Source organism: Canis aureus, chromosome 14 (assembly GCF_053574225.1).
Source record: "Canis aureus isolate CA01 chromosome 14, VMU_Caureus_v.1.0, whole genome shotgun sequence".
In the NCBI taxonomy this organism is placed as follows: domain Eukaryota; kingdom Metazoa; phylum Chordata; class Mammalia; order Carnivora; family Canidae; genus Canis; species Canis aureus.
This window is the reverse complement of record NC_135624.1, coordinates 42,741,490-42,767,165: the sequence shown is the minus strand read 5'-3', so window position 1 is coordinate 42,767,165 and position 25,676 is coordinate 42,741,490. Positions and strand designations below refer to the sequence as shown.

Here is a 25,676-nt window from a genome sequence, read left to right as displayed (position 1 = left end):
CCTGCGCCGCTGCGGGCCGGGCCGCCTCTCCCGCTGAGCGCTCGCCGGCCGCCGAGTGCCTGGTGCCCGCGGGGGGACGCGGAGCCGGCAGGTGCGGGGCCCGGGGGGCCGCGATGCCCACCATGCGGAGGACCGTGTCGGAGATCCGCTCGCGCGCCGAGGGTGAGTGCCGCCGCCGCAGCGGGGGTGCCGGGGGCCGCGGGGATGCGCGGGGGCTGCGGGGGGCTGCGTCCCCTCGGGCCCGGGCCCGCCGAGCGCGCGCTCTGCCCACCCGGCTCCCCGGCCGCCACAGGCCTCCCGTCCCCCAGCGGGCTGCCTCGCCCCGCGGATCCCCGGCGCCCCCTCCCGCACCCGCACCCGCACCCGGCTGCTCGCAGCCCGGCTGCAGGCCCCGGGTGCGGACCCCCCGCAGCCGCTCGCCCCTAGGGCGCAGGACCCCCCCGCAGCCGCTGGTCCCTTGAGGCGCAGGACCCCCCGCAGCCTCTCAACCCCCGGGGGCGCAGGACCCCCCCCCCGCAGCCGCCCGCCCCCGGGGCGCAGGACCCCCCTGCAGCCGCTGGTCCCTTGAGGCGCAGGACCCCCCCCCGCAGCCTCTCAATCCCCGGGGGCGCAGGACCCCCCCCCCCGCAGCCGCCCGCCCCCGGGGCGCAGGACCCCCCTGCAGCCTCTCAACCCCCCGGGGGCGCAGGACCCCCCCGCAGCCCCCCGCCCCTGGGACGCAGGACCCCCCCCCGCGCTGGTCCCCCCGCGAGCTCCGCGCTGCACCCTCCGCAGCTCCCGCCCGCAGCCCGCAGCCTCCACCTGCTGCCCTCCCGACCGGCCGCGCCCCCGCCTCCCGCAGGTGGGAGCTGGGCCTTCCCCGCCAGCTGTGGGACGGCTGCACCTGTCAGCGCCGCGCAACAGATGTCCGGGTGCAGCGGCGGCTTCGGGGCCGAGACACCCCGGCCGCTCCTCCGAGGGCCCCTCGGAAAGCTTTCCCGGTTTTGCTGAGGGCACAGCCAAGGCTGTACGAATCCAGAGTTTTGTGTTCTTGGTTTTCTGTCCCATAAAGCAGTAGCCGAACCCACAGAGGCTGGAACGGCACACCTGTGTCTGAGAACTGGTCTACCTTGGTCCCACCCCCCCATCCCCCCTTTCATATGAGGCAGGTGGTAAAGTGGATTTTAGAAAAAAAAAAAAAAAAGATACAGCAGGAGACTAGGACTCCAGGGCTTGAGACAAGCCATTTTACTGTTTTTTCCCTCCTTAGAACCTTCGCATCAAAATATGGGGGCCTTGAGTTCTAATAGGTATGGTTCACGGATCACAGTGCTTAGGAGATGCTAAATGAACATGCCCTGAGTGGGTGGCCACGCAGGAATCACACCTGACCTGTGTTCCTGCACTGCAATTTAGTACATACCTCTTGCTTTTGTGCTGTAATGAAAAAGGTATACAAGACGTTACAGCTTTAGACACAAGAGTGAACAAATGATAGTGTTATTTTTAAAAAGTACACAGGACACAATTTAGTCTCTTCTGTTTCATGCCTCTGAGTGAAATGCGTCAATATTGCTAATCGCTGTCCCAGTAAACCATATAGATAATGAACATACAGCGGTGATAATTGGGATTGTTTTTTTTTTTTCCCCAAACAGCAGCCATTGATGAATCATCTATTCTGGGAAATGAGAAAAAAGAGAAAGGACCAGAAAACAATGCAAAACCTGTGGCATGTGAGAGGATTTTATTAGTATTAAAAGGCTGCAGTATGGTTTTTGATTGTTCTGTGTATTTCTCAAAGCATTTTTTTATTTTTTTTTTCCCCTCTGGGGTTGTCTAGTGGAATCTTACGACCCTCCTGGAGGTGAGTGAAGGTGGTCTCATGAGATAGTTGAAGAAACTGTGGCCCAGGTGGTGGCCAAGGTCAAGTAGCTTAGTTCAGTGACACATTTGGGTCTAGAGACCTGGAAAACTAAGGACTGTGTTTTTATTCTCGTCTTTGTATTCGCTGTACGACCAGCACGGTGTCAGGGGCATGGCGGAGCTCGGTGAATGACCCTTCCCTCCCATAGTGGTTGGTTTCAGTTTATTATGTGCTCCCGATTTTGCCCAGGACTTTGTGAGGACAGCGTAGATAATGACACTGTGGGCTGGAGATGTGGCTCACTGCCCGCCCTGCCCACACTTTTCTTTCCTAGGGAATATTCTCCTTTGGCAGCTCCTGCTGCCTGAAGGGCCTTGAGCTGAACTGCAAGCCCTTTGGCCCAGCCGGTTGGACTGGGATGGGCTCATGACTCATGACTCCAGGGCAGACAATCCATAGGTGGCGCAGACACTTGTAACCTTGTTGTTTGGCTCAAAAAGATTCTTTGTGGTTATTGTTTCTCTTGTGGGAAGAGTTAAGCCTCTCGATGGAGGGGGAAAATTGAAACAGAAAGGGGCAGAGGTGACTAGGCTAGTAGAGGAAAGGACGGCAGCTCTAGTGGGTCATGTGAATTCTGCTGACCGGAGGACGCAGGAACCATGGTGAACAGAGGAAAAATAGGAGAGAGAAAGGATTGAATGGAGAGAATGGGGCCGACACGCAGATGCTGAGAAGGGATAGCCCGACCCTGGAAATCCTTCCTCCCGGAGTTTTCTAGTCCCTGTTCCCAAGTACTGTTAGAATAAGCTCTTTTTTTCCCTTCAAGTGACTTGAATGGGCTTCTGTTACCTGCAACCAGAAGGGCCACACGCATGGCTGTCCTCTGTGCAAGTTATTTACATCCAGATTGGGGCGGAAGAACTTACGTGAAATAAAGAATAAATAGTCTAAGGGGGGCTGTTATTAGTAGAACATTGTGCTTGCCGTGGGTGACATCGGTCCCACTGGAGGTCAGGATATGGAGCGTGAAGCCTGCCCAGTGCACGCTTCATTGAGGAATAATTGGAGATGAGCGCTTCCCAAACTTTAAAGTGCACACGAATCATCTGGGGATCTTGTTAGGTACAGATCCTAAATCAGTAGGTCTGGGGTAGGGCTGCAGTTGTTGCATTTCTGACAAACAGATAATGCTCCATGGCCCTGCCTTCAGGTCTGAGTAGCAGGATTCCAAAGGAGTTTGCTTTTTTTTTTTTTTTTCCCCTATACTTGGGAGGGTATTGAAGGTAGAGAGTAACCGTTTGAAAAAAAATGGTGAACAACAACGTGGCTTGAGAGATCTTAAGGAAATTGGCCAGGGGCCGAGGGACACTTGGAAGGAGTAGGATATAAATTTGGATAGGTAAGTTCCTGCTAGATAATGGGGCATTTCAAATGCCAAAAGGTGCCTTTTGGATACAGAATCAAGTATTTGAAGATCTTAGAGTTTATCTAACCTATTTCTCATTCGAGCATGATGCCCACGCATGCTATCTAACAGGGCCAGTTAGGAGCCGAATCATCACAGGAGAATGACATCCCTAAAGAAGTGTCTTAGAGGGATACTCTGGAAGCATGTCGGGTGGTTTGGACAGAATGGCACTGTAGACAGCCTCTATCGTTCAAAGAAAAGAAAAGAAAACAAAAGTCTAGTAATGACAAAGGCCAGGAGTAGTTTTGCAGTGGAGCTGGAGCAGTGCGAACGGGAAGGGAAGAATCGAAGATATTTCTAAGTAAAACAAACTCGTTCAGCAGATCTCTGTTGACCTCCTAGAAGTACTGTTCCTGGCACTTGGGATACATCAGTGAGCAGAATAGGGGAAAAGCCCTTCCCTGGAAGTACTTACATTGTAGTGAGGCAAGAGACCAGATACACACGATACGTAGTAAGTACCCTGGGAAATAGAACCAGCAGGTAAGATGCATAAAGTTGGAGAATGGATTGTGATTTTAAATAGGTTGCTTAGGTCGGCCTTCACTGAAAAGATGACATGGAGGAAATGAAGGAGTTAGCCTTGTGGAGATCCAGGTAAAGAGTGTTCCAGGCAGAGGGAACAGTCACAGCAGAGGTCTCCGAGGCAGGAGGGGCAGGAGGGTAAAAGGAATCCTATGGGGGAGGAGGTCGTAGGAATGGTAGGAAACGAGGTCGCAAAGGTCACATCGTAAGACACGGCAATACAGGGCAGGAGAGAAATGGATTAAAGTGAAAGGAAATTCTCAAGTGGTAATTTTGAATTTTAATGTTTATGAGATCTCAGATATGTCATTAAAACTGCAATTTCCTGGGTTACGCATGAAGATTTTCTTCAGCAGATCTGTAATACAACTGAGAATCTGCGTGCTTCCTGAACTCACAAGGATGTTCTGATGTAGGCAAAACGCACCTTGAGGAACTCTGCTTTAGTCTTAAGCCAGATGGGAGAAAAAGAATCTATTAGAAAAATAAGGAAATTGAGAAGGAGGGTCAATACTAAAAGAAGCAGTAACTGTGCGATACACAAAGGGACGTGTTTTGAAGATACTTAAAACTAGTGGTTAGATGTGGGCAAAATCAAAGGGGGCGATTTTGAGTTCAAGGGTAATAGTGAAAACCCAGATAGTAGATAAATTTTCCAGAAAGCAAAACAGAATAAAGCAGAAAGCTAAGACTTTCTTAAGGATTTCTGCACTTTTACCTCCAGTTAAATCAAATGGGTCTCTGAATACAACATCAGGAGCGATAGAAACAGGGACTGAAGTTATGGTGGTTTCCACAAAATTTTCTCACTCTTGTACAACTAATATGGAGGTAGGTGGTGCAGGTCAGCTCGGGGGGACCTGGAGTCAGGAGCGGCGTGTTCTTTATGCCTTTCGGCCTCACCATCTTCCATGAAGTCATAGCATAGTTGCTGGGATTCCAGCCATCGTGGAAAAGTTTCAGGTAGGGATGGGGAAAACAAAACAAAACAAAAAAAACAACAGAAAGATGAAAGACCAAAGGATTTTCCTTAAAGTGCCGCACAAAGACTTCTGATTTTACTTTGGCTCCCATCTGCAAGGGAAGCTGGAAGCATAGTTTTCTGGCTGGGCCTGTCACTCAGGGTTTTAGCACTAAAGGGAAAAAGGAGGAATAGCTGGTGGGGGGGGCCGGCAGCTAACAGGTCCAGTCACCTTCAGGTATTCAGATTGTGCAAGGCTCCGGCTTGAAATGAAGGAATGTTCTAGAGCTTACAGTTTACTAAATGATTCACAAAATCATTACAATATTCAAAACTAAGGAAGTATATACATACACACGTGTGTGTCCAATAGTTTGCATTTCCTTCTGCTGAATGTGATCGTGCTAAAACGTAAGACGTTTCATTTGGTTGTATAAATCATGTGCTAACTGACAAATCTGGTTGCTTTAGGCATTGTTTTCCTAAACCAGTCTGCGTAGATGACAATTTTAAAACATTTGCGATTTTATAGAATGTCGTGTTTTATTTACTTAAAAGGTAACAAAAGGAGCATTTAAGTAGTTTCTGTAAGAATTGTTAAAGGGAAATTTGGGGGAGGAAGTTTCATTTGTCAAGATGAAGGATGACTACGGTTATTTGTTCCCTTGAACAGGCGTGTGTTGTTTGCCTGCTGCGTGCCAGCTGGTTGGGTGATGGGACGCAAAGGTGTGAAGGAGGAAGATCCCAAAGGAGTGAAGGAGGGAGATCCCAAAAGAGTGAAGGAAGGAGATCCCAAAGGAATGAAGGAAGGAGATCCCAAAGGAAGCCTGGGGATGGGTTAGAGATTGAGAACTGGACCGGCATCGGGAGAGAGAGGGTGCGCGGGTGTAGGTAGTGATGCCTCGCGGGATCCAGATCTGAGCATCCCCAATCCACATCTGCTTGGTGTGATTGTGGAGATACCTAGTGGGGCACCACCAGAGGGTTTCAGGGTTCTCTCATCTGTAGCCTATCACGTTTTCATTTGTATTATTTCAAAAGCGGAATTGAATCACGGGCCTACTTTACGACCGAGGGAACGGTTGCACGCTCAGAGTATACTTCTGCAGTTGGTGAGATGTTTGCTGCCTGCGTTTGTCTCCACTGCGTTTCATGAGAACGTAGATGTTGTAGAGGCAACGTTTCACTCTTCACGACTCGCCGGAGCCCACGGCTTCCAAAGCTGCTCCTCCGTGGATTGTGAGCTCCCCAAACTAGAGGCAGGGAGTTTTGTCTATTTTGTTTGCTGATACGTGGCTGGCACGGAGAACGGAGAACGTTTCCCGGGGTGTAGTAGCAGTTCAGATGCTGTTGAGGGGATAAAGGAATCTTGTGATCCGGACGTAAGATGATCTAGAGATGCCTGAGTCCGGCCTACTTGACACCCTCCTCCTAGGGCCCAAGCACCACGGCGGGAGTGGTTTACAAAAACAAAAACAGACGGTGTGCACTGAGTGATCTGTGGCCCTCCATGGTTGTTGGTCACACGAATGATAACTCTGAACTTTGTTTTTAATGGAAGAGCTTAGTGTTGTTCTCTTGATCGTAGAAGCGTAACACTTGCTCGTTGGAAAAAACGCACACGGCACCAGGTGTCAAGAAGACAGTAAAAAATCACCCCAAACTATGCCACCCAAATATGACTACTGTCATATTTAGCGTATATCCTTTCCAGTTATTTTCCAGGATAGGAGAAATAAGTGTGTTAAGAGAGATGAGATCATACTTGACATTATTTTTTATCTTTTTTTTTTTTTTTTCATCCTTGGCTATCAAATAGTAAACTGCATGAAGGATAGAATTTTTACCTATTGTCACCATTTATATCCTCTAGAACTGAGCCTGGAACTTAGAAGGGGCACTCGGTACTGTTTGTTGAATCCATATATAGATCATTAATTTTATGAAAGCTTGGCATTTCTTCTGTGACATTTAGGGTGTTTAGGTCATTTCCAGTTTCTTTTTTTTTTTTAAGATTTTATTTATTAATGAGAGACACACACACACACAGAGGGGCAGAAACACAGGCAGGGGAGAAGCAGGCCCCATGCAGGGAGCCTGATATGGGACTCGATCCCGGAACTCCAGGAGCATGCCCTGGGCCGAAGGCAGGCGCTAAAATCCCATGAGTTTAAAACTTTCAATCCTATAAAACATCTATTTTATGTAATATAATACTCATTAATTTAAAAAAAAGTTGTTTTGACACATGGTTGACACACAGCAAGTGTCACAGTAGTTTCAGGTGGCATCGCAGTGTTGCAGCTTCTCTCTACGTTATGCTCTGCTGGCCGTGAGCGTGGCTGCCGCCTGCCTCCATACGATTCCGTTACAACACAGTTGACCGTATTCTCTAGGCTGTGCGCTTCATCTCTGTGATTTATTTATTCCATAACTGGAAGCCTGAATCTCCCACTCCCCTTCACCCATTTTGCCCATTCTCCCCCTCCCCCTCCCCTGTTCTCTGTACCTGCGAGTCTGTTTCTGTTTTTTGTTTCTAATTTGTTTATTAGATTCCACATATAAGTGAAATTGTATGTTATTTGTCTTTCTCTCTCTCTCTTTTTTACTTAGCATAATACCCCATAGGTCCATCCATATTGTCTCAAATGGCAAGATCGCATCCTTCTTTTTTTATTTTATTTTATTTTATTTTATTTTATTTTATTTTATTTTATTTTATATTTTATTTTACTTATTTATTTTATTTTATTTTATTTATTTATTTTATTTTATTATTTTATTTTTTATTTTATTTTATTTTTTGCATCCTTCTTTATGGCTGAGTAATATCCCGTGTGTGGGTGTACGCGTGTGTATGTATGTGCACTCATGCACACGTGTCACATCTTCTTTATCCATTAATCTATCCGTGGGTGCCTGGGCTCTTTCTTGGTTATTGTAAACAATGCTGCAATAAACATAGGGGTGGGGGATCCCTGGGTGGCTCAGCGGTTTAGCACCTGCCTTTGGCCCAGGGCGTGATCCTGGAGTCCCGGGATCGAGTCCCATGTTGGGCTCCCTGCATGGAGCCTGCTTCTCCCTCTGCCTGTGTCTCTGCCTCTCTCTCTCTCTCTGTATCTGTCTCTCATGAATAAATAAAATCTTAAAAATAAATTAAAAATAAATAAACATAGGGGTGCATGCATATTTTCAAATTAGTGTTTTCTTTTTCTTTGGGTAAGTACCCAGTAGTAGTATTACTGAGTCACAGGGTATTTCTATTTTTAATTTTTTTTTTTTTTTAGAAACCTCCATATTGTTTTCCACAGTGGCTACACTGATTTACAGTCTCTGTAATAGTTCATGAGGGTTCCTTTTTCTTCACATCCTCACCAATCCTTGCTGCTTCTTGTCTTTTCAAGAATAGTCATTCTGACAGGTGTCAGGTGATAGTGCATGGTGGTTTGATTTGCATTATCCTGATGATTAGTGATTTTCAGCTACTCTCATTGCATCTCTTGGTCTTCTGTATGTCGTCTTTGGAAAAATATCTATTCAGGTCCTCTGCTCATTTTTAATCGGGTTATTTGTTTTCTTAGTATGGTGTTGTGTAAGTTCTTTATATATGTTGGATATTAACCCCAGTCGGATATGTCATTTGCAAATATCTTCTCCCATTCCTAGGTTTCCTTTTCATTTTGTTGATGGCTTTCTTCGCTGTGCAAATCTTTTTATTTTGGTGTTTTCCCAGCAGCTTATTTTTGCTTTTACTTCTCTTGCCTCAGGAGACATAGCTAGAAAAAAGTTGCGAAGGCTGATGTCCAGGAGATTACCACCTATATTTTCTTTAAGGAGTTCTCACACATATTTATTGTTTCAAATCTAGTTTTAGTTTATTTTTGCTTCTGATGTAAGAAAGTGGTCTAGTTTCATTCTTTTGCATGTGGCTGTCTCGTTTCCCAGCACCATTTATTGAAAAGGCTGTATTTTCCCCACTTATATTCTTGCCCCTTATGTTGTAGATCAATTAATCATACAAGCGTGGGCTTATTTCTAGGCTCTCCACCCTGTTCCATTGATCTCTGTATTTTTGTGCCGGTGCCATGCTGTTTTGATTACTATACCTTAGTACTATGGCTTGAAGTCTAGGATTGTGATACCTCCTGCTTTATTCTTCTTTTCAAGATTACTGTGGCCTTCAGAGTCCTTTATGGTTCCAAAGCATTGCATTGAAAATGTAGATTGCTTTGAGTCGTATGGGCCTTTTAAAAATATTCTTCCGATTGAGAAGCATAGTATATCTTTCCATATGTGGCATCTTCAATTTCTTTCATCGAAATTTTAGTGTTCAGAGTACAGATCTTTTACTTCCTTACATTTATTTCTAGGTATTTGGGGAGAGGCTCCATCGCAAATAGAACTGTTTTAATTTCTCTTTCTGTTACTTTATTAGTGTATAGAAATGCAACAGATTTCTGTGTATTTTGTATCCTACAATCCTATAACTTTACTCGTTTCATTTATTCCAGTAGTTTCTTGGTGGTCTTTAGGGTGTTTGTGTGTAGCATGTGTGTGAGCATGTGCATATATACTACATATATGCATATGTCTGTGTATATATATATGTATATAGTATCATATAGTCTGCAAATAGTTTTACTTTTTACCAATTTGGATGCCTTTTATTTAATTTTCTTGTGTGATTGCCATGACCAGGACTTCCAGTAGTCTATTGAGTAAAAGTGACAAGAGTGGACATACTTGTCTTGTTTCTGATCTGAGAGGAAGAGCTTTCAGCTTTTCCCTATGGAGATGTTAGCTGTGGATTTGTCATACATGACTTTTATGATGTTTCTTCTAAATCCACTTTGCTAGGAGTTTTTATCACGAATGGATGTTGAATTTTGTCAGATGCTTTTTCTGCATCTATTGAGATGATAATATGGGTTTTATCCTTTCCTTCATTTTGTTAATGGGATGCATCATGTTGAATGATTTATGGATATTGAGCTGTTCTTGCATCCCTGAGATAAATATCACTTGATCACGGTAAACGATTCTTTTAATGTATTGTTGAATGTGGCTTGCAAACATTTTGTCGAGGATATTTGCATCTATGTTCATCAGAGATGTGGACCTGAAGTTTTCATCTTTTTGTAGTGTCTTTGTCTGGTTTGGGTATAAAGGTAATGCTGGCCTTGGAGAATGAATTTGGAAGCTTTTCTTTCTCTTCTATTTTTTTTTTGTTTGTTTGTTTTTGGAATAGTTTGAGAATAGGTGTTGATTCTCCTTTAAGTGTTTGGTAGAATTTGCCTGTGAATCCTTTAGGTCCTAGATTTTTGTTTGTCAGGAGATTTTTGATTACCAGTTCAATTTCATTATTAGTAATAAGTGTGTTCAGATTTTCTGTTTCTTCCTGATTCAGTTTTGGAAGATTACATGTTTTTAGGAATTCCCCATTTCTTCTAGGTTGTCCAATTTGTTGGCATGTAACTTTTTGTAGTAGTCTCTTATTTGTATTTCTGTGATGTTGGTTATTTTCTTTCATTTCTGATATTATTTGAGTCCTCTCTTGATGAGTCTGGCTAAAGATTTATCAATTTCGTGTATCTTTTCAAAGAACCATCTCAGTTTCATTGAAGTAGGAGACCCAAAAAATAAGGAAAAACTCATTTATTTTTCACTCTGATCTTTATTATTTCCTTTCTTTTAACTTTGGGTTTTATTTGTTTTTTTGTTTGTTTGTTTTTTCTGATTTCTTTAGGTATACAGTTAGATTGCGTATTTGAGGTTTTTCTTATTTCTTGAAGTAAGCATGTAACATTTTAAACTTCCCTCTTAAAACTGCTTTTGCTGACTTCCAAAGTTTGGGGACTATTGCATTTTCACTTTCATTTGTCTCCGGGTATTTTTTTTTTTTCTCTTTGATTCCTTCACTGACATATTGGTTATTTAGTAACCTATTATTTATCCTTCTCTCATTTGCATTTTTTCCCCAACTTTTTTCTTGTAATTGATTTCTGGTTTCATGCTGTTGTGGTCAGAAAAGATGCTTGATCTGATTTCAGTGTCTTGGAGAACGTTCCACGTGCACTTGAAAAGAATGTATATTCTGTTTGTGAATGGAATGTTCTGTGTCTATCTGTTAAGTCCATCTGGTTTAATGTGTCATTCAAAGCCGTGGTTTCCTTATTGATTTTCTGTCTGGATGATATATCCATTGATGTAAATGCGGTGTTAAACTCCCCTACGATTATTGTATGATAATCGTCAGTCTCTCCCTTTATGCTTGTCAGTATTTGCTTTATGTATTAAGCTGTTCTTATATTGGGTGCATAGATGCTTACAAGTGTTATATCCTCCTGTTTGTTTCCTTTATCATTATGTATGCCCTTCTTTGTCTCTTGTTAGTCTTTGTTTTAATGTCTATCTTGTCTCCCATAAGTATTGCTACCCTGGCTTTGTTTTTTTTGTTCTTTTGTTTTTTGTTTTTTTTTTTTCCTTCCAATTGCATGAACTATCCCTTCCCTTTAGTCCTTTAGTCTGTTTGTGTTTTAGGCCTGAAGTGAATCTTTTGTATGTAGTGTATTTGTTGGTCTTTTTTTTTTTTTTTTTTTTTTTTATCCATTCCACCACCCTTTTTCTTTTGATTGAAGCATATAGACCATTTACACTTAAAGTAATTATTGTTAGGTGTGTACATATTGCCATTTTATTAATTGTTTTCTGGTTATCTTTATAGTTTTTTCTCTGTTCCTTTCTTCTCTTGCTGTCTTCTCCTTGTGGTTGATGACTTTCTTTAGTGTTATGTTTAGCTTCCTTTTTCTCTTTTTGTGTGCGTGTATCGGTTATAGGTTTTCGGTTTCAGTTACCATGGGGTTCATATGTAACATTCAAAGTAGATAGCAGAGTATATTAAGTTGGTGGTTACTCACATGTGAACATATTCTGAAAGAACTTCACTTTTTTACTACTCTCTCCATGTTTTATATATATGTTGTCATATTTTACCTCTTTTTTAAATTTTTTGAGTCCCCTTAACTAATCTTTCAGTTATAATCAAGTTTACTACTTTTGCCTTCTAACCTTCATTCTGGCCTTAAAAGTGATTGTTTTACTACCTTTACTGTGTCTTTGGTTTTCCCTGCAAAATATTTTCCCTCTCATAATTTTCTTTAAATTACGGCCTTCACTTTTTCACTTAAGTAAGTCCCTTTAACATGTCTAATAAGGCCAGGTTAGTGGTGATGACCTTTAACTTTGCTTAGTCTGGGAAACTCTTTATCTCTCCTTCAATTCTGAATGATAACCTTGCCGTGTAGAGTATTCTTGGTTGTAGGTTTTTTCTTGTTAGCATTATGAATACATCATGCTGCTCTCTTCTGGCCTGCAAAGTTTCTGCTACCAAAAACAAACAAACAAACAAAAAAAACCGATTGCCTAATGGGGTTTCCCTTTTACCTAGTTGGCTCTCTCTTGCTTCTTTTAAGATTCTCTGGTAGGATAACTGGAGCTGAAGTGGGTGTGGGCCAGGCTGGTCTAAGGGTTCTTTGAGCAGAGGGCACCCTGTCAGGATGGCTAGAGCCCAAGGCAGGGCTGGGAGGTCTCCGGGTACTCTGCATAGGGAGGGCCCTAGTGGCACAACTAGAGCTGAAGTGGGTGTTGGGTTGAAAGGTCCTGCAGGGCTCCATGTAGCTGGTGCCCTAGTGAGGAGCTGGAGCTGGAGCTGTGTAGGCCTCAAGTGTTCTGGGACGCTTTGCCCCTTTGTGTGTCCTTGGCAAGATGGCTAGAGTCGTAATGGGTGCTGTGCAGGGGTGTCCCAGCATGTACCGCATTGGGGCCCACTTTGGTGGGATGGCTTGGGGCTGGGGTCACCTAAGGGCCCATATCACTGAGGCAGCAGGCCGGCCAGGGTGCCCAGACCCTGATCTTGCCTGCCCTATCAAGATGGAGGGGAAACATGAACAGGGCTGGTGGCTGCCAGCCCCCCTACCTAGACAGAGTTCCAGCAGACCCCGCAGTGAGTGCTGGGTGGATCTAGTTGCTCTCTTCTCTGTGTCCCAGGACAGATGCATCTGCGTACAGTCCCTCAGTACTATAGTCGTGGTGTTGGAGGTAGGGGTTCCTGGTTGTCACCATGTCCTGCCTCTCCTGCCACCTCCCTATAGTTTATCTTTTATTGTGCAGAAGCTGTTCAGTCTCTCAGTTCCTCAGGAGGAATTGTTCCCATATGTAGATGTAGATTCACCGTGTCCACAGAGGAGGTGAGTTCAGTGTCTTCCTACATTGCCCTCTAGGACCCTTCTCTGTAGCCAAGTTAATTTTTATTATGTATAACCTTCCATTTTTTTTTTGCCATTAAAATTTCTGCTTCTGTGTCATATTTCTCATTTCTAGATAATGATGATTTATCACTTACATTTTTCTTCTAGTATTTTTAGGGTTCAATTTAAACCTGGTTACGTGGGCGATTTCTGCGGGGTTTATTTTGCTGTGAGATGTGAGGTAGGGATCCAGTTTTATTTTCTCCTGAAATTATAATCCACCTGAAATAATCATCATATACTTAACACTATATTCTTCTCATATTGCTTTGAGGTTATTTCTTTTAAATAGTAAATTGACCTCTATAGTTGAGTCATTTCTGGAAGCAGTTTCTCCTCCCCCTTACTGCCACCCCCCTCCCCCCGCCACCTCTATTTTGGTCTGTCTTTTTTAGCCCTTAGTATCAAATGCCGTTACTGCAATTAAGAACTATCCTCATAGCTATCCAACTCTCACTACTCTTTTATCTAATTTTTTCTGTTAATTTTTCATCTTTATTTTTCCTAGTTGAACCAGTGAACGCATCACTCAATTAATTTAAAAATGTATTGGGATGTTTCTTGGGATTACATTACGCTTATGAATTTGAGAGAATTGACATCTTTCATATGTTGAGTCTTTATTTTTTTTAAAAGGTTTTATTTATTTATTCATGGGAGACACAGAGAGGCAGAGACACAGGCAGAGGGAGAAGCAGCCTCCATGCGGGGAAGCCTGATGCAGGATTCGATCCTGGGACCCCAGGAGCACACCCTGGTCTGAAGGCAGATGCCCAACCACTGAGCCACCCAGGCATCCCTCATATGTTGAGTCTTTAAAGCTTAGTTTCTTTTCTCTATTTATTGCCATTTCTTTCCTGTGCTGGGTTGAGCTTTCTTAAAATAAATCCTTTCTACTTTAATAATTTGTTCATAGATGATTTAAATTTTAGGAAGATACTGTGGCTAGAATCCTTTCTATATTACTGTCAGCACATGTGAGGTGTTTGATTTTGGGCGTTGACCGTCCGTCTGCATTCTTCCCTTTTAAATAGTTATTCAGTTGATTTTCATCTTTATAAATTTTTAAATTGTGTGTCGTGCAACAGAGTATTTTTAAATGAGGTTTTCAATGCATTAGACTTGACCGGGTATATTTTGGTCATACTATTTTTTTTCAGCAAGATTGGTTCATTTTTATCTGCTGAAGTATTGTGGACTCTGGTTCCAACATACTACTTTTAAGGTTACATATAGGAAGCCTTAAAACATAGCTGAGATATTACTCATGTGTTAGGAGCATAGACCAGAATTTAGACCTATTTAGACCAGTTAAATCTTTAGATGTAACTAAAGATTCCATGGACTCGGTTTACATCAAATTGCCTCAGATATTGCGATATCTGAGGGCAATACTAGGAGAACCAGAATGTGAGCTGCAAATGCTAGACACGCAGATAGTTTTAAATTTTCTGGGAGCCACATTACAAAAATGAACAGAAACTGGTGAAAGTAATTTTAGCAATATATTTTCTTTCAACATATCCAAAGTACTATTTTATCAGATTCCTGGTATAAAAACTCAGAATGAGACCGCTTGCATGCAGTTTGGGGCAGTGCGTTTCCGACGGCCGCAGGTCCTGCATCCCCAGCACCTCTGGGTCAGGCCGGGTCTCGCCTTGTGTCGTCGGCTGCCACCTGCGGCTGGTGCCTGCCGCTCCGGGCCGCGCGGGGCCGATGACCCTCCACCGCGTGCTGACGCGTTCTTCAGGATAAAACTTGATGATGGAAGTCGTGGCTCGAAGTAACATTTCAAGGCTGTACGTGTGGCTCTGCCCTTGCCTTGGGGCCTCGGCCTTCCTCCCCGCCGCCGCGGTCGCCCTCGTGGAACCTGGCGAGGCCCACCGGGTGCTGCCTGGCACTTCAGGGCTTCACGTAGGTTCATCATGGCATGTTTGGGGGCTACGGTTTTGTTTTTCTTTTTTCTTAGGTTCTCCTTTTAGTGCGACTTGACAAGCAGAAGCCCTCCCGCCCTGGCCCCCGCCAGTCCCCACGCGGCCGGTGGGCTGACGCGGGCGCCTCGGTAGCGGCCCTGAGCCGTGGGCCCTGGGATGCCACTTGCCGTCGCCTGTGCGGGGCCGAGGGGGCAGTGGGGCTCGGCTGCTGGTCTTCACACCCCGACTGGCGCCCGGAGCGCTGTTGCGGAAGGAGGCCCCGCTGGGTGTTTTCCGGGAGCCATCCTCGAGGATGGCCGTGTCCTGAGCCGGGCCGGCCGGGCTGGCCGGGGGGCGTTGAGGCAGGGACTGTCCCCGAGGAGGCCAGAGCCCCCTCTGCCTGGACCCGGCAGCCGCCGTGGTGGCCAGACCTACTAGAACATGGGACTGGCCTCGCCGGGGGAGCGGGCAAGCGGGGAGGCCAGGCCGGCCGGAGGGTGCTTTAGGGACAGCGACCTCGAGCAGCGCCGGCCGCGGTGCCTCGGCCCCGGGGGCCCCACAGCCCGGTGCGCGGGCGGCCCCCTTGCTGCCGCTGCGGCCCATCTCTTCCCCGGCGCCCCCCCATAGGAGATGACCTCACCCCCTGGGGCCGCGGTGGGAGTCACCCGTCGCTGCTTCCCGGGGCCCGAGTGCCTGTCACAGGGCCTCGGAGCCCCTGAGCTGCGGCCCGGCCTCGCTCCCGAAGAGGACACGCTCCTCCCGGCCACAGCTTGCACCGGCGGGCTCTGCACTGGGGCACCGCGGACGCCGGGCCAGGCCCCGGGCACCCTGAGGACCGCGCTTCCACCCTCCCCACCGTTGCTCTTGGCCAGCTGTCCGGACCCGCGTGTTGCTCCCCGCTGCAGCTCTGCTTCTGGGTGTACCTGTTGTCCGCGACCGGTTGTCCCGGGTCCTTTGCTCTGCCACCAGATTGTCCTCCCGATGTCTGTGACTGGTTGAGCCCTTCCAGTCCCCTTCCAGTGTTAGGTTTTTTAAGCCCAGGCCGTGGCCTACCCCCGACCAAAGAAGTAAAATAGATCTCTGTGGATAGATTTTGCCCAATTTGGATACGGGCTCTCCACCCTAAGTCCATCCCACCATCGATGCCAGGTGGTTGTCATAAATGTGCTCAGGTGGACTTACTCAACTTTTATGACTTTATTTTCGCAGTTACGAGTAATGGTCAGGGAGACGACATGAAGAAGGAGAACTGATTCTGGCTGCTGTCTTTCCTGTAAAGCGTGTCCAGTGTGGTCAGGCAGGGGGAGCCTTGGGTAAAGTGGATGGTTTTAGGGCCACGTTGTGTACCTCTGGGGTGCTCAGCCCGGGTTGCACAGCGGATCAAATTGGGAACTCCTACGTGGTACTGATACCTAGACCTATCCCAGACCCGTGCAGTCAGTCTGCCCCACTGGGCCTAGGGACCAAACTTGGACACGTGGTATCTCCGGGGTAACGCTGAAGGGCAGCAACACTGCAAGACACTGGTGTCGATCTTTGGATTTTCTTACTCCGCAGAAAGGATGGGGAATGGAGCGTGTAAAGCCGTGTATAGGTTGCCAGCTGGGAACGAAGTGCATGTGGATATTTCAGTGAATCTTTGTACATTGCTCAGTTTACCTCATGGGTCTCCTTATGCTCCTGTCGCCTTCCCTGCTCAGAAATGGTAAAGTTTCTGGGCTGATACTAGATTATTAGATTTGGAAGGCTTTCTTTAAAATTCAAACACTTAAGTCAGTATAACCAGACGAGTAAACACACTTAGTTTATTTTTAGCTGGTGTTATATCCACTCTGGGAGCGTGATGAATTTGAGCCTTTCTGCAGTGTCATGACTAGTCTTTTTTGCTAGCCTACGTACTTTTAGTACGCGCTCGTAATTAAATCTCTTTGTTCATCCTATATTTGTAGCCTTCATATGTAATCATTTGCATTTATAGGAAATACCTCAATGATTTGGTAAGTTTGAAACTCTGGGGCAACTTTATGTTAAGGGGATTATTTTCTCCAGTTTATAATATTTTTTAATGTTTTTACTTAAATTTCTGTCAGTAAACATACAATGTAATATTAGTTTCAGGTATAAAATACAGCGACTCAACACCTCCATGCAGCTCCTGGCACGACAAGTGCCCTCCTTAATCCCCATCACCTAACTCACCCATCCCCCACGCCACCTGCCCTGTGGTGTGACCCCCAGTGTGTTCTCCAGAGTTAAGAGTCTGTTTCTTGGTTTGCCCCCTTTCTTTTTCCCTTCACTGGTTGGTTTTATTTCTTAAATCCCACGTCTGAGTGAGATCTTACGGTATTTGTCTTTCTCTGACTTACTTCACTCAGCCTAACATTCTCTAGCTCCATCCATGTCGTTGCAAATGGCAAGATGTCATTCTTTGCACGGCCGAATAGTGTTCCATTGTGCACACGTACCACGTCTTCCTAATGCATCTTCAGTGGGTGGACACTTGGGCTGTTTCCACAATTTAGCTATTGTTGATAACGCAGCTAAAGCAGCGGGGCAACCCTTCGGATTAGTATTTCTGTATTCTTGGATTTATCCTATCATGATGTGAAGTCTTTGACAGGGTAATGTACAGGAAATGCAAACTCCCCACAAGTCCTAATTTACCTGCTTTTCTCTGGTTGCTAAAGTGAAACCCATCTTCGAGACTTAATGTAGCCCACGGGCTTTTCTCTGTGGCCGCGTGCATGGGTGCTGAGGGCTGGCTTCGGGATGTGATTATTTCAAACTCTGAGCTTTAGCAGACAAGCTCCACAGTGCCTTGGAGCCTGTGCTTTGTGTCTGACCATTGTGCGATTGGTTTTGTTTGTGTTTTTTTTTTCTTTTTTATATATAGTTCCCTGCTAACCTTATTGTTTCTACATTTAGACTTGAGGGTTTTTTTAAGGTGATAATGTGACTTTTCCTCTACAGATGGAAATCTTTTTTAAAAGCCAGAGTGTAACCTAGGAGGGGAGAGGAAGTTCTGAATTGTTGGCTCAATTTAACCCCAGATGGCTACTTATTCTTGTCTTTTTGTTTAAAGTTCAGTGAAAGAATCATTACGTGAATTGGCCTTTTGTTGACTTCTTTAGTGAATGCAATTAGGAAAGAAGGGGAAAAAAAAAATCTCAATTTTCTCAAATGCCAAGTTGCATCTTCCTTGATCGTATTAAGTGACTTTCCCCTGTGGAATGTATCCTTATGGTTGGTGGACTACACCCTTACATGTTTTAATTTTAACGAAGTCTGAATACCAAGATCTTAGTCTGCATAATATTTTTCTTTATAAGATATCAGACATTTTTCCATATGTTCAGCTGGAATTGTCCGGTTTTAAAAATTCCATGGACTCGGGCAGTCCGGGTGGCCCAGCGGTTGAGCACCCACCTTCAGTCCAGGGCGTGACCCCGGGTCCTGGGATCGAGTCCTGCATCGGGCTCCCTGCATGGAGCCTGCTTCTCCCTCTGCCTGGGTCTCTGCCTCTCTCTCTTTCTCTCTCTCTGTGTTTCTATAAATAAATAAATCTTTAAAAAAATAAATAAAAATTCCATGGACTCAAACTAGAATCGCCATCTTTACTGCTTATACTTCGTGTGTTTTTAGTCTATTTGGTACCAGACTATTTGACAAGGGAGCTACTTAAAAAGTAGAGTGCGTTTGGTTTTGGTGGCCCAACCACAGAATTGGAGACTATAACTTTCTTAGCGCTGTCCCTACTCTTCTCAGCGTCTTAAGCTATTACCTTACAACAGTTGACTTAAGAGAAAATGAGATGCGGCATCTGGGCTCCCAGTAAGCCTGGAGTGATAACTGACGTCTGGCTCTTCCAACCTGAGGCCCCATTTTCCTTTGGCAGGGCGGTAAATAACACCTACCTGTAAATCAGCTCCTGCCTGGGGGGTGGGCTGGAGAGTAGACTGGCGCCACACTGGACTTCCCTTCCCCCCCCCCCCCCCCCCCAGCCAAGGAGCTTTCAACACCCTGGTGCCCGGGTCCCACCCCCAGGGATTCTGACTTCAGCTGGGACATAGGAGATGAAACAGGGAGCAGTGATAATGGTGTGGACTGCTAGGCAGCTGGGGAGGTGACAGGAAGGGGGCAGATTGAGGATGGTCTGAAGGTAGATCCAATGCTCCGCCGTCCTTCACGGGGAGGATGGTGGAGCATTAAAGAAAAAGCGGAGTGGAGAATGAATAAAAGTTTGGGCCCTGAGCCCAAAATGATGGTGCCATTGCCTGAGATAGAAAACACTGGCATGAAGGCCTAAGAGCATCCCTGCGTGTAAGAACAGAATGGGAAGATCCACTAATATGTGACTAATATGTATGTTTCTGTGCTTTTTTTTTGTTTTTTTCTTAGATATCACATTTATTCTAAAATCAGGATTTCCATCTTCCACTTCTTTCATCTCCTTTGAATATTTTTTAGAGTTTCGGTGCACATAACTAGTAGTGTCTTATCCATCACAGTGGCCTCTGGCAACTGTACGGATTGAATCTGTTTGGGGTTGATATTTCTATTGGTAGAACTTTTCACTCCGTAACCAGAGTTAATGAGAACTTTCATGTCATCATCATGTTCTTTTGGCTCTTGAGGTGTTCCAGGCTGCAGGGACATCCTTCAGAGCGGAGAAATGAACGGGAAGCACTTGCTATAAAGTAGGTGCTAAGCAAATGTTACTTGAATCTGTGTCTGGTGAGTGACTGGGATGAGCTCAAGCTGTTCAGATTTTGGAATCTGGGGTTTCAACAGTGGTTTTAAAATCTCACGGAGTTTTCTCCACATCGCTCAACAATGGCCAAGGTATCCCAGCAGATCTGAAGGGCTGATTTTGTGATTCTAATTAGTGGTGGTAACATGTGGAGGCACACATGTTGAATTAAGAGGCTCCCTCTGCAGTGGGTGATTTTTATTTAGGGTGTGAGAAGGTTCTGGAAGCATCTGTTCAACCCATCCTTGCATCATTTTTGTTCCACCTGTGAATTGGGTAGGGCTGATGGCAATCTCACACATGTGTAGGTGTCATTGCTTTAATGTCATCCAGCTCGGTGCTGGGTCTTCTGTGCCTTTGCAGCCCACCAGCTGTCATTCACACATCCTAGTTTAATCTGCTCGGCGGAGGTTTCTGTCTTCTTCTTTAGCCACATCCTGACATACGAAAGGAAGCCAGCCATGCCTTACTGGTTTTTGTGCAAGTGACTCCTAGATCTCTGAGCCTGTCTTGTCTAACGAGTCTTGGTGGATTCTTTAATACCGCCCAGAGTGCTTATGGCAGACAAGCCATCCCCAAGCCACGTCCTTCCTAAGGTCATGTTGGTATGTGGTGAGTTCTCGGGTGCTCCTCTATGGATTTCCCATTTTTCTAGCCTTGTTCAATGGTCTCATGAGATATTTTACATGTCAGATTGTGCCACTGCTTGTCTTCAATGGGCAGATGAGCATGTACATCCCCCCTTTTCTCACCCTGAGCAGTGTTCTCTAGAGTAAAATGCTCTTGCTTACGGGCAGTTTATGTTGCTGTGTGCACTGCACTGACTTCTCCGCCAAAGTCATAATTAGCAGGTAGGCTTTAGGTTCCTCGCTAGGTGTTTCTGATGGTTGAGACCTTGTTAAGAAACAAAGGAGAATTATTATTTCTCTCTTGCAAAGTCACAATGGAAGTAAGAAGCAGGTGCCTGTCAAACTCCTCTGACTCACCCTGAGAATAATACAGCAGCAAAATGATGTTACTTGACTGTTTCTGCTTCCTTAAATAAAATGAGAACTAGTCTGTTGGAAACTGTCATGTGTTCACCTATTTTTACATCATAAAATGCTATTTGCTCTAAAAATGAAACTTGAAATAATTCAGATAATTTTCATGGTGGTTTATTTGTATTTTTCCCCCTCGTGTATTTTGAAGGCCGGCTCATTTACAACGATATTTCGGTTGTATCTTCCTATGAATGCATTGCTCCTGAAGTCCATAGGGTTAACTGGCCTGCAAGGATTTTCATCAAATCAGTAACGCTTTTCTCCATGTCTAAAGTGATTAAAGCTTGGCTGCACATTGGTACTGCATTTGTGGTTCTCTGATGACCTCGTAATTTCCTTTTTTAAAAAATCTTTTTAAAAAGATAGCCTTGTGGGATTTGTAGGGTTGGAGGAAACCTGGCGATCATAAAGTACAACACAGTCCCTGGCGCTGCCTGCCTAGCCTTTGGTTACGCAGCCCCTGCTTGAATACCTCCCAGTGATGGGAATCGTGCCCCCTTGTAAAATAGCTCATTCCGTTCTCAGCCAAGTCGAATTCCTAGCAAGTGCTTTCTTGCTAAGAAAGCAATAAAAGCAAGAAAGCTTTTATTTGCTCCACGTTTTGCTGGGCCAAATGTCCCCCATCTTGTATTTGCACAGTTGGTGGTTTTGTTTAGGTCTTAGTAGACGACCTTCAATTCATCCAAGCTCCCTAAACCTCGAATTCTGATGCTTTAATGCCTTTAGTACATTTATTAGTGATGCCTTGAGTGTCCTTATCCTGTCATTGGAATCCAGGCAGTCTGGCCCTCTAGAAGTTACTTACTCATTTCATCTGTCCAGGGGATCCTTCTGTATCACAGCAGAGAATCATGGGACTCAGTCTTTGGGGGTCACTCACTCTGTACACTATTGTCCTGTTTGTTTTGTTGTTTTCCTCACTTCATTTCCTACTTCATACCTTTGGCCCCCTCCAGCCTCACTGTCTGTGAAGGTCCCTCCTCAATGCTGGGTCTGCCTGCCTATGTCTCTGGACCGCAAGCCCCACAATTCCTAGAAGGGAATCAGATTGGCCTAGCTGGTCAGGTGCCCCGTGTTAACCGTGACACCCCAGGCTGAGGTTATAGGTCAGGAGAGGATTAGAGGGGCAGGAGCCAAGGTGTCTCAGGGTAAGCTCTTCAGAAGGACTTGCAGGCAGGTAGGGGTGGGCAGGTGAAGGAAACCTCTCCTGCGAGCCCTGTCTGTGGATGTTAATCAACTAGTTAAGAACCCACGCCGTTACATTATTGTGGAATCAGGTGCCTCTGTCTAAAAGAATAGGGCTTAGCTGAAAGCCTTGTTGGAATTCAATGCTAAAGGCTCTATTTTATTTTATTTTTTAAAGATTTTATCTGAGAGAGAGAGAGAGCACGCATGTGCACGCACACAGGCACAAGTAAGGGAGAGGGAGAGGACAAAGTAGATTCCCTGCTGAGCCGGGAGCCCAGTGCAGGGCTTGATCCCAGGACCCTGCAGCCGAAGGCTTAACCAGCCGAACCACCCAGACACCCTGAAAGGCTCTATTTCCAAAAAAGGCAAGTCTTTGGAGGCTTGCTGGTCCCTGACGATCACCTCCTTTCTTTAAACCACTCTCTCTTTTTTTTTTTTAAATCTCTGACTTTATATCCTGCGTTATGAGAAACACCACTTTTAAAATAGTGAAGGTCCTATTCAATGTTAACCGAATTCTCAATACTCAAGGGAGTGTTGTTTTTGACTTTGAGTTATTTTCAGGTTTTTACCGTAAATCCTTTAGAAATTGTAGTTCCCATTATATAAGTCTGTGAGCTCTGAAAACACTTCTGTAGACTATGTTCATTCACAGTTTCTAATGCACAGGATTCCTTTTCTTTCCTCTTAGAGCGCCGGGACAGTAGTTTCTTGCCTCCAACCTTTGGAACCCCTCTCACTCACGATGGTTCTTCTGAGATTAGTGACAATTCACTTCATGATTCTGCAGGTTCTCACAGTTCTGTAGGTTTGAAAATATATGTGTGTGTGTGTCTGTGTGTAGATCCAGACATGGGTATGCTACACGATACGAGTCCATTTAGAGCAGTTAGGTGCGAGCCCCTACTTTCATTCATGCTTTAGTTCCTCCAACAAATGTTTGTTCTAACTTTTCTAAGAAAGTCTTTTTTTTTAAGATAGATTTATTTATTTATTTATTTACTTACTTACTTACTTATTTACTATATATATATATAGAGAGAGAGAGAGGCAGAGACACAGGAGGAGGGAGAAGCAGGCTCTATGCTGGGAGCCTGATGACGTGGGACTCGATCCCGGGACTCCAGGATCACGCCCTGGGCCAAAGGCAGGCGATAAACTGCTGAGCCACCCAGGGATCCCTTGTCTAAGAAAGTCTTAAGTCAATTACCCTAGATAAAGAATGGAGTGGAGTTGAGACGTTCTGTTTTTATTTTATTATCTGTTACATTATACCATCAGTTGCAGGCAGCAGACCTATCCCAGCGATTCCTTGTGCTCCAAATGGAAAGAAGAGAACACTTCCGTAATCTCTAATGTTGTGTAAAACACCTTTCCTTCCTTCTCAGATGTGCGTGCATCTGTTATTATTTGCTCTCAAACCTGTGAGCCAATTTCCAGCCTTTTGCATTATCTTGTTTGTCATCTTTTATGTGTGCAGGAGCACTGGTCTCTATGAAGACTCCTCTCTTGTCCCCTCATCAGGACCTTTCACAGTTGGTCAGCATGGTGCTGTTTTTTTTTTTTTTTTTTTTTAGGATTTTATTTATTTATTTATTTATTTATTTATTTATTTATTTGAGAGTGAGCAAGAGGGGAGGGCAGAGGGAGAGGGGGAAGCAGACTGCCCCTGAGCAGGGAGCCCTACTTGGGGCTCAGTCTCAGAACCCTCAAATCACAATTTGAGCTGAAGGCAGATGCCTAACCGACTGAGCCACCCAGGAGCCCCAGTTCGTTGCTTTAGACAGCCTTCTGGACTCCTGCCCTTTCTAGGTCTTGATAACAACTTGAAGGTGTGTCCTTCCAAATTCTAGAACCCATGTGTGGCTTAGTGTGGTATTCCCCTTTTGCCCGTCAGAAGCTCTCTGATACAGTTGTGTTTTCTACAAATTTGTGTGCACTTTATCCCTTTCACATTGATTAGAGTCCAGTCCAGTCCATGGTAGCGATTCCTCATCTGTTTCCTGCATCTTCTCAGAGATGAATTTGATGCCAAGACAAGTCAGTGGTGCTTTTAGCTAATTGAGACTTTGAGGAGATGCCTCGTAGATGTCTGGCAGTTGAAACCCCTCATTGCTAATGCAGTCTGTTTCTGGGCCAATTTTTAAATCTATATTGGGAACATACAATTTCTTTCTTTTATCTGACCGAATGATCTGTGGGCTCTTCCCGGGGAGATGTCATTAGATTCCTTCCATCTTTTATTGTTCTTCTTCCTTTCCTGTTGAGCATGATTTGGCATTAATCAAAATTTCTATTATTATTTCTAGCAATTAAGCATGCCCAAGATGATTATTTTTTCTAGGTTAATATCCAAGGCTGGCAGCCAAGGAAATTGAGTGCTTACCATGTGTGAGGTTCAACACCAGGCATGCCATCGATTTTCGTGTGATACTGTTGAAGGATAGCCTTTCTTCCTAATGTCAGGAATACTTTTTTTTTTTTTTTTTTTAGTGTCCACCATTACAGTTCATAGTACTAGTTTTGGAGCTTGCTGCAGTTCAGCATGAGTTCAGGAAGTATTAAGCCATTTTTTTCCTGTTCTAGATAAGAAATACTGTCTGTGTGGTTTCGTACTTGTTTATTTTTAGATCAGTTCCCACAAAGACACTTAAAGGAAAATACCGTTTATCATGTATTGTATGACAGGTCCTGATAGAATGTATTAGTGGGTATCAGGGTAGGCACAGAACTTCTGGGAGTTTTTGGATGCCTGATATTAAAATAGAAAATGTAGAGAACATTTGTTACATGCAGGAGACTTTCCTGAAATGTTCTTTGTCACTTCCCCATATTAGAGTAACATACCTGACCTGTGCCCGTATGCCTGTCCTGTCTCAGTGCGTAAGTTCGGTATATCTCTAACACCTATGATTATTCTTAGTTCCTATGTGCAAGTGTATAGATCAAAAGATTAGTATCAGAGTGGTCAAAAGACCACTATATATTGAAAACTTTTGTAGGTGACACTTCAAATAAGAATGGTCAGCGAGAGTGCTTTAACATCTAAGTAGCATCTAACAAGGCCATGAGGGTAGGAGACGTTTATGGGTGGAAAACCTATTAAGCCCAGTAGAGAAGAAATAGAGTTAGAAGTTAGGTCAAGCTTAATTGTTGCATGAACGAATGCATTCATCAGTGTTGGAGCTAGGTTGGTCCTTAGTCAGTGTCCATTGTCTTAGCTATGGTACTCACTGGCTCTCTGACCACGAGCAGTTCTCCACGAGACAGAATTTCCTTATCTTCATCATTTGAGAAGAATTCTTTAAAAAAAGAAGTGAACCCTTCTGTAAGATGAAAACAACCAATTTGTTTTGAAGCAGGTAACCATGTTTTAAATCACTGGGGTAAGTGGATGTCCTTTGTTACAACATTTTGTTATCAGTTATCACTCAGTTGGTCTTGAGGGTCATGAGCTACCTTCCCATTTGCATGAACAAGAAAGTGAAGGAGAGGAAGCTAGGGATGTGGAAAGCTTTTGGCCGTTGTGCTGATTCCTTAGGCTGAAACACATCGTTAGTTCAGAATGTGCTGGACTCAGGGCTTGGTTAGGGCAGCTCTTAACATCAGAGGAGATCTGGTCTAGCAAGTAGGGCCAGTTGGGGAAGGTTCTAGGCAGTCTGCTGATTTTGTGGGG

General features: G+C 44.8%; 1 protein-coding gene across 1 annotated transcript in view; it reads left to right on the top strand.

The window, feature by feature from the left end:
* ATP8A1 (ATPase phospholipid transporting 8A1) overlaps positions 1-25,676 on the top strand; it is a 224,216-nt gene continuing 198,540 nt past the window's right edge. The window contains exon 1 of the mRNA XM_077847881.1: positions 1-162. Coding sequence (XP_077704007.1) covers positions 114-162 — 49 coding nt within the window. The 5' untranslated portion in view covers positions 1-113. The remainder of the gene's footprint in view (positions 163-25,676) is intronic.